The sequence below is a fragment of the Jaculus jaculus genome, chromosome 9 (assembly GCF_020740685.1).
Source record: "Jaculus jaculus isolate mJacJac1 chromosome 9, mJacJac1.mat.Y.cur, whole genome shotgun sequence".
In the NCBI taxonomy this organism is placed as follows: domain Eukaryota; kingdom Metazoa; phylum Chordata; class Mammalia; order Rodentia; family Dipodidae; genus Jaculus; species Jaculus jaculus.
The window spans coordinates 10,050,234-10,057,921 of record NC_059110.1 but is presented as its reverse complement, the minus strand read 5'-3'; the positions used below and the strand labels follow the sequence as shown (position 1 = coordinate 10,057,921).

The following is a 7,688-nucleotide window of genomic DNA, read 5'->3' as shown; positions in this document are numbered from 1 at the left end:
GGGGTCGTCTTCTCCCCGAACCCCCCCAACCCGCCCGCCCGCCCGCACCACGCCACGCCGCGGCGATCATGGCCGCGCCGGCAGCATCGGCGTCGGTGGCACTGGCACGGGCGGGCAGTGGCGAGCGTCGCGCGCCCCCCGGGCCGAGGTCGGTGCCCAGAGCCCGGGACCTCGAGGCGGGGGCGCGCGGCACGGCGGCAGCGGCCTCGGCAGCTCCGGGACCCATGCTGGGGGGCGGCGGCTTGAATAATGTGCACCACCACCCCCTGCACCCCCGTCACGAACTGAACATGGCCCATAACGCGCGCGCCGCGGCCGCCGCCAGCTCCAACAGCGCCAAGAGCGGCGGCTCCGAGGCGGCTCTCAGGGAGGGTGGAAGCGCCGCCGCGCTGTCCTCCTCCTCCTCCTCCTCCTCCGTGGCGGCGGCATCCTCTTCCTCCTCGGCCGACCTCGGCTCGGCTATGGAGACGGGGCTGCTCCCCAACCACAAACTGAAAGCCGTTGGCGAGGCCCCCGCCGCACCGCCCCATCACCACCACCACCACCACCACCACCATGCCCACCACCACCACCAGCAGCATGCCCACCATCACCACCTCCTCCTCCACCACCACCACCACCACGCACTACAGCAGCAGCTAAACCAGTTCCAGCAGCAGCAGCAGCAGCAGCAGGAGCAGCAGCAGCAGCAACATCCCATTTCCAACAACAGCCTGGGAGGCGCGGGTGGCGGCGCGCCTCTGCCCTGCCCGGATATGGAACAGCCGCAACATGGACGCTCCAAGGACTGTGCCTCGGGCAATCAGACCGAACCCCAGGGCCAGCCTCTACTGAGCAAGCCGGCCGATGAGGACGACGCGCCGCCCAAGATGGGGGAGCCTACGGGTGGCCGCTTCGAGCACCCGGGCCTGGGCGCCCAGCAGCAGCAGCAGCAGCAGCAGCAGCAGCAGCAGCAGCAACAGCAGCAGCAACAGCAGCAGCAGCAGCAACAGCAGCAGCAGCAGCAACAGCAGCAGCAGCAGCAGCAGCAACCACCGGTCGCCGTGCCCGGGGGTGGCAGCGGCGGTGGCGGCTCCGCGGCCGTCTCGGAGTTTAATAATTACTATGGTAGCGCTGCCCCTGCTAGCGGCGGCCCCGGCGGCCGCACTGGGCCTTGCTTTGATCAACATGGCGGACAACAAAGCCCCGGGATGGGGATGATGCACTCCGCCTCCACCGCCGCAGGAACCCCCAACAGTATGGACCCCCTGCACAACTCCCACGAAGGGTACCCCAACAGCCAGTACAACCATTATCCGGGTTACAGCCGGCCCGGCGCGGGCGGCGGCGGCGGAGGAGGAGGAGGCAGCGGAGGAGGAGGAGGAGGAGGAGGAGGTGGAGGAGGAGGAGGAGGAGCAGCAGCAGCAGGAGCGGGAGCTGTGGCGGCGGCGGCCGCGGCGGCGGCGGCGGCAGCAGCAGCAGGAGGCGGCGGCGGCGGCGGCGGTGGCGGCGGCGGCGGCGGCGGCGGCAGCTATGGGGGCTCGTCCTCGGGGTACGGGGTGTTGAGCTCCCCTCGGCAGCAAGGCGGCGGCGGCGGCGGCGGCGGCATGATGATGGGCCCCGGGGGCGGCGGGGCCGCGAGCCTCAGCAAGGCGGCCGCCGGCACGGCGGCCGGGGGTTTCCAACGCTTCGCCGGACAGAATCAGCACCCGTCGGGGGCCACGCCGACCCTCAACCAGCTGCTCACGTCGCCCAGCCCCATGATGCGGAGCTACGGGGGCAGCTACCCCGACTACAGCAGCCCCAGCGCGCCTCCGCCGCCGCCGCCGCCGTCGCAGCCCCAGTCCCAGGCGGCGGCGGCGGCAGCGGCAGCGGCGGCGGCGGCGGCGGCGGCCGCGGGGGCGGCGGCGGGCGGCCAGCAGGCGTCCGCGGGCATGGGCTTGGGCAAGGACTTGAGCTCTCCGTACGCCGCTGCCAGCCCGGCCTGGGCGGCCGCACAACAAAGAAGTCACCCGGCGATGAGCCCCGGCACTCCCGGACCCACCATGGGCAGATCCCAGGTAACCCTCGCGCCGGCCGGGGCCTGCTTCCGCCCGGGGCCTCGGCGCGCGCCCGCCCGCCCGACTTTTCTTTTCTTCGCCCGGCACTTTTCTCTCGCTCCGGCTCCCGCTCTCGCGCAGCCGGACCCCGGGGGGCGACGGCGGCGGGGCCGCTTCCCGCCCGGGGCTCGTGGCGGCTGCGGGGCTGCGGGGCTGCGGGCGGGCTGGGGGCGCCGAGCGAGCCTCGCTCGGCTCCCGGCCCGTCCGTGCGGCCCCGGTTCCTCTCTTCCCCCCGCCGCCGCCGCCGCCGCGGGGCCCAGGCTCGGGCGTTCGAGGCCCCGGGCACGTCGGCTGCCGCGCTTGGCCGCGCCGCGCCCGGCCGCCCGGGGGCCGCGAGCTCCGAGGCCCGGGACGGCCTGCAGGTTCCGCAGGCCCCACCCCGCGGGCTCCCGGGCCGCCGCGTTGCTGAAGCCCGAGCCCCGGCCGGGGGGTGCGGTGCGCGGAGGACGACGGGGACCCCGCGGCGCCGCCGTGCCTCCGGGGGTGGGGGCGCCGGACCGGGGGTGCCCGGTGCTGACCCTCGAGGTGCCGCGGCTGGGCGCAGAGGGAGGAACTTTCTCGCACGCCCCCCCCCCCACACCCGATCCTGAGGTTAAAAAGCCGGGGTGAGCGAGTGGAGGGTGGAGGGGGGGAAGAAAAAGAAGGAAAAGATAAAAAGAAAGAAAGAAAAGGTGAGGTTTGTGACCAGCGGAGGCTTTCGGTGGTGGTCAGCACGGCCGCCCCCCGAGGATGTTCGGTGTGGGGCTTCCAGCTTGGGGGATGTAAGACCCAGATTTTTGCAACGATGTGGAGGGAAAAATAAAAAAAAACAATCATATATATATATACATATACATATGTAATATATTATGCATATATATATATATACACACACATTATATGTATATATATTACATCGCTTCTTTCCTCAACCCAAGCCAGGGGGGATCCATGGTGGGGCTCAGGGCCGCCTGAAAAGAGTCACCTTCAACCGGCGGGCGAGGTGGAAGGAACTGATTCCGGATCGATTGAACTTATTTTCTTCTTCTCCTTATTTTCATCTTTGGTCGTGGGTTAGGCATGCATTTTATTCAGCAAACCTAGTAAAGGGCAGCAGGCCGGTGCCAGTGGGTGTCTGTGGGTCGTGTTTACTTGGCATTTCTCTATTTCGCTGTCGCCCGAGTGCCCCCCGCCTTCAGCGTGCTTAGGAAGTGACCCCGTACTCCGGCTTGTTTCTTGGTAGCATGGGCTGAGCCCGAAGACTGACTTGATCTCCTTTGCAAGGTTTGGAATTTGAATTGTGGAGGTAAACTGGCTGTAATAGTCTCCAGACAGCTGCCTCTGAGTTGACATCTAATCTGCCATCTGATTGGCTCCCCTCTCACCATTGGGCATTTAGCACTGCTGATGTAAATAGAAGTGTAGAGCAGTACAGTCACAAAAAAAAAAAAAAAAAAAAAAATCCTGCCACAAATAATAACCGAACTCTATTACAAGCAGATGGAAGGTTGAATACTATTTAGAGCTTAAATTGTTATGAATCATAGTTAGTAATAAGAGGATTAAATGTAGAGAAACATGATGCTTGTGTCCAGTGTTTGGGCATTTACAAAAAAAAAAAATGTCAGGGCTTTTGATGACAATCTTACAATATGGACATTACATTTATCACGGACTTTAATTGTGGGCTGAAGATTTGACCATTGAGAAGTAATTAAAGCACAAATTGGACCAATTTGGGCATTGTTTAAAGCTTTTCATTAAACTCTGCCTTTTGCAAATTAAATGATGGGTAATATTTTAATTTTATCAGCACATGTAGTTCAATATAACATCTAAAATTTCAAGATTCTGATATGGAACAATACCTTTTGATGATATTTAATTAGCTGAAACCCGAATAAAGCTGTGTATTTGATATTTAATTAGCTTTTGAAACCATAGTGAAGCTCTCAATTTGTATTTTCACAGTTGTGACCATTCTAAGATGGTTGTGGATGAAGAGTTTTGGTTAGAATTGGCATATTTAAAAACCACAAAATGAGAAGACTAATTTTTTTGCAGAGAACAGTTAGGTAAAAGGGAAACAATGAAAAATCTCTGTGAAAATCCTAAACATCATTTTATATTAGCTTCTGATTTGCAGAATATAGAAAAGCCCCAAGCATCTCCCCTCCCCCCGCTTGATTATTTTGTTAGATTAAGTAATATGAACCTTCTTTGAACTGCTTGTGAATTAGGGCAAACACATTACAGGCTAGTTGTACTGTGTGTGTGTGTTTTCCAAATAATTTTTCTCTCGTATTCATCTTAATGTTGTGAACGTTTGAAAATTCTAATCTGCCAGAAGGGAATAGCAGTGGATGTTTTCATGTTTTTACTTAGCTCATTTGTTTTAGGAAAGTGTATTTTAATAATTGTGTTTTTGAGCAGAGAGTGAATAAAAGCCTGAATTTAATAAATAATCACATGAACCCTAGGCTGGACATTGGTATGTACTGCTCTCATATTTTTAGTTAGTGGACTTTTACTTTTAATAAGAATGTTTTTCCTATTCTTATATTTGTGATTCAATTTTTGGTTTTGATTTACACAGTAAAAGTAATAAAGAGAAACTGAAAATAAGCCCATGTGATTTTTTTTTTTTTTTTTTGCTTTGTCAGCTTGCTTTTAAAGGGATAGTTGAAAATTATCATGCTTGTAAACTACAAATGATTCTGAAGTTAGAGGTAAATGTAGGTCTTTGGTACTTTCAGAGTATTATTTGTTAATGGTACCAATCATTTATTTTAAGTATTTTGTTTTCTTGGAATGAGAGTAAATCCATTATGTCCTCATTGTGGCCCTTGGGAATAGCTTATTATTATTTTTTTTTTGAAAGGATAAAAGGACAGGCATAAGACCTCTCTCAATTCAGATTTCTCTTAGGTACTTTTCCAATAAATAATATGTGGAATGTATTTTTTTCATACTCCCCCCCCCCACTTTTGGAAGAACAATATTATTTAGTATTTACTACGTTAACTGCTCAAAACAGTCAATTATTCAAAATATTAAATTACTACATGACTATGGTTCATAAAATATCAAGTCATATTAAATGATGGAAACACTTTTTTATTTTTAGCTTTTAACACATTTAGTTTCATTTTTGGTTTTAGGGAAATGGTTTGTATTGGATGGCAAATGTATTTTGTCATTGGGCACAAAACCTACCCCTTTTGTAGGGGGAGGGTCTTTTAGAGACTGAAATAAACCTTTTTATGATTCAGTTTGTTATTACATTTTTTTTCTGAGATAAGTATTTAAATAGGAGCACTGAGGTCTGCTCATATAGGTAACATTTTAGGAAGTCCATACTTGTGATAAAATCTATTTCTGCTATTTAATCTTCAGTTTTCTAAAATAAATAATTAAGTCTTATTTATCATGAAAAAAAGTGGTTAACTGGCTTACAAAGCAGGAGGCTCCACAGCCCTTCTTATCCTAACATGGATTTAAGATACAATGTGCCCCAAGATTATTCCCTCTCTTTTCCCCATGGAATCCTGGATTAGCTGGTATCTCAAATCTTAGGAAGACTTTTTTGTGGCCTAAACTTACATATTTGCCTAGGTATGGTTAGCTGCTATGTAGTTTTTCGGTGAACTTGGTTGTAGTGGTTCATAGAAAAGACCTATGTTTAAGAAACAACAACAACAAAAAAGAAAATATAATAAAAGTTTGTGGAATTTTCTATTTTTATGTTATATGAGATGAAAATACTTAGAACTTAATTTTTTCTTAACTGGGAACCTTGATTTTGTGTGAATTTTGATTTTGCTTGCTTTTATAGTGGACCACTTTTAAGGTAGCTATCACAAACTTAGTTACCATTAATATTAAATCAGCAAGTATATTCTAGGGTACATATTCTTACTTTTGATCTTGACTCTTCTTTCTTTTGGTTTTTTAAAATCTGCACGTAAGATTGCATTTTTGGCTATGTTTTTAATACTTATTCCATTTTTCTCAGTCTCATATTGTATCAGAAGTGTGTTATTGGCATGGAAATAACCCAGATGATAATTGGACGCTTTTACTGATCTACTTAACCTCTAAACAGCCTGTTCCTTTACTAGGGTTAAAGAGAATAATGTTTTAATTATGATTAAAAAAAATTAGCATTAATTCTGGTTTGAGAACTATTGAAAAATATAGGACAAGGTACAGGAAGATTTAACAGTCTTACTGGACACAGCAAACAGGTGTAATGGGGGTTGGATTTTTAGTTGGTTCTCATTAATGGATCTTATTCCTTTATAATTTGGGCTGGGCATATGTAAAAAGCTGACTTCTGCTGTAATAGCAACACCGATTCCTAAGATACCTACCAGTCTTGCCGGTTTTACCCAGAACGGGGATCGGCAAACCCAGAAGGGGGATCGTTTCATTCACTTAACCCTGCCCTCTCTGGAGAGGGATTTCGAATTTGTTAGGATGTTTGACATTTTCCTCCTTGTGGAGACCACTGCAGATGCTGTTTGGTTGGGTGGCCAGGGAGCCAGCCTGGTTCTGCCAGCCTTTCTCGCTGCCTTGCGCGGACTGACGCTGCCCAGGGCCTGGAGCTGTGAGCCGTGTTTTGTGGCCCGTGTCACTTTCATTTTGGGTTGTCTAGATTTGTAAATTTGTGGGTGATATTTATGTTGGATTAAACTATCATGTGTTACTTAAAACAGCAGATTTATGGAGGCTGCAAATGAATATTAATAAGAATCTCATTAATTTTTTTTGCAGTATTTACATTTTCAAAATGGATGGTATAAAATTTTTATGACATTTCACAACGCTGTTTTACTTAAGGGGCCATACCTACCTCTTAGGCCTTTTTGGAACTGGAGGATTTGGGCCGTGTGCCTTTTCTGATGGAGTGTTCTTTGGAGCAGGACGCTTTTCATTCTCTGTGGACGGGGAACGAGGCTGCACACTCGCTGTGTATGCATGCTTGAGGCTGAGGAGTCCCAAGTCCTGCTCCCCGGTGGTGTGGGGGAGGAGCAGCAGGCAGGACTGCGCCTCTACCAAGAAGATGTTTATATAGAAAATAGACTGGGAATATTATTCACTGTTACAGGTCCTGCTTGGAGGCGATTTGCATAAGACTAAGTGGCCCTTTGTGATTTAATTGGGTGGTTGAATTAATTCTGATCTGAAACTTTGGTATACTTTAGTGACTTTTTCTCTTTAGAACTTTGATGAATAGAAACTGATTTAGGTGTCACTTAGTTATTGCCTGAGTGACCTTAAGAATCTACTTACTTTTCCCCATGCTAACATCAGAATAAATTATACTATTGATATACATAGACTGGTTTTAATTTAACGGTTCAGATTGAGTGAGTTTATCTAAGTTTTCACCAAACATGGTTTACTTTCAAAGATTTTTTGGCACAGGGTGTCATAGAGTCCAGGCTGACTTCTCTGCTCTGCTGTGTGGCTGAGGATGACCTTGTGCCTCAACCTCCTGAGTGCTGGGTTTACCCGCATGTGGCACCAGGCCTGGTTGCGAGCATTGCTAGGGGTTGAACCCGGGGCTTGGTGCATGCTAGCAAGCACTACATCCTCAGCCCTTTTAAAGACCTTCATTTGGATTAG

At 50.2% G+C, this 7,688-nt stretch overlaps 1 protein-coding gene across 8 annotated transcripts in view; it reads left to right on the top strand.

Moving 5' to 3' along the window:
- Positions 1–383: 383 nt before the first annotated feature.
- Positions 384–7,688, top strand: part of Arid1b (AT-rich interaction domain 1B) — a 389,392-nt gene continuing 382,087 nt past the window's right edge. For 3 of the 8 annotated variants that reach the window (XM_045159610.1, XM_045159609.1, XM_045159607.1), the window contains exon 1: positions 387–2,039. In XM_045159610.1, the coding sequence (XP_045015545.1) occupies positions 462–2,039 (1,578 nt within the window). In that variant the 5' untranslated portion in view covers positions 387–461. Of the gene's footprint in view, positions 2,040–7,688 lie in introns of all 8 variants that reach the window. The other 5 variants (XM_045159608.1, XM_045159611.1, XM_045159614.1 and 2 more) reach the window with 3 other exon arrangements.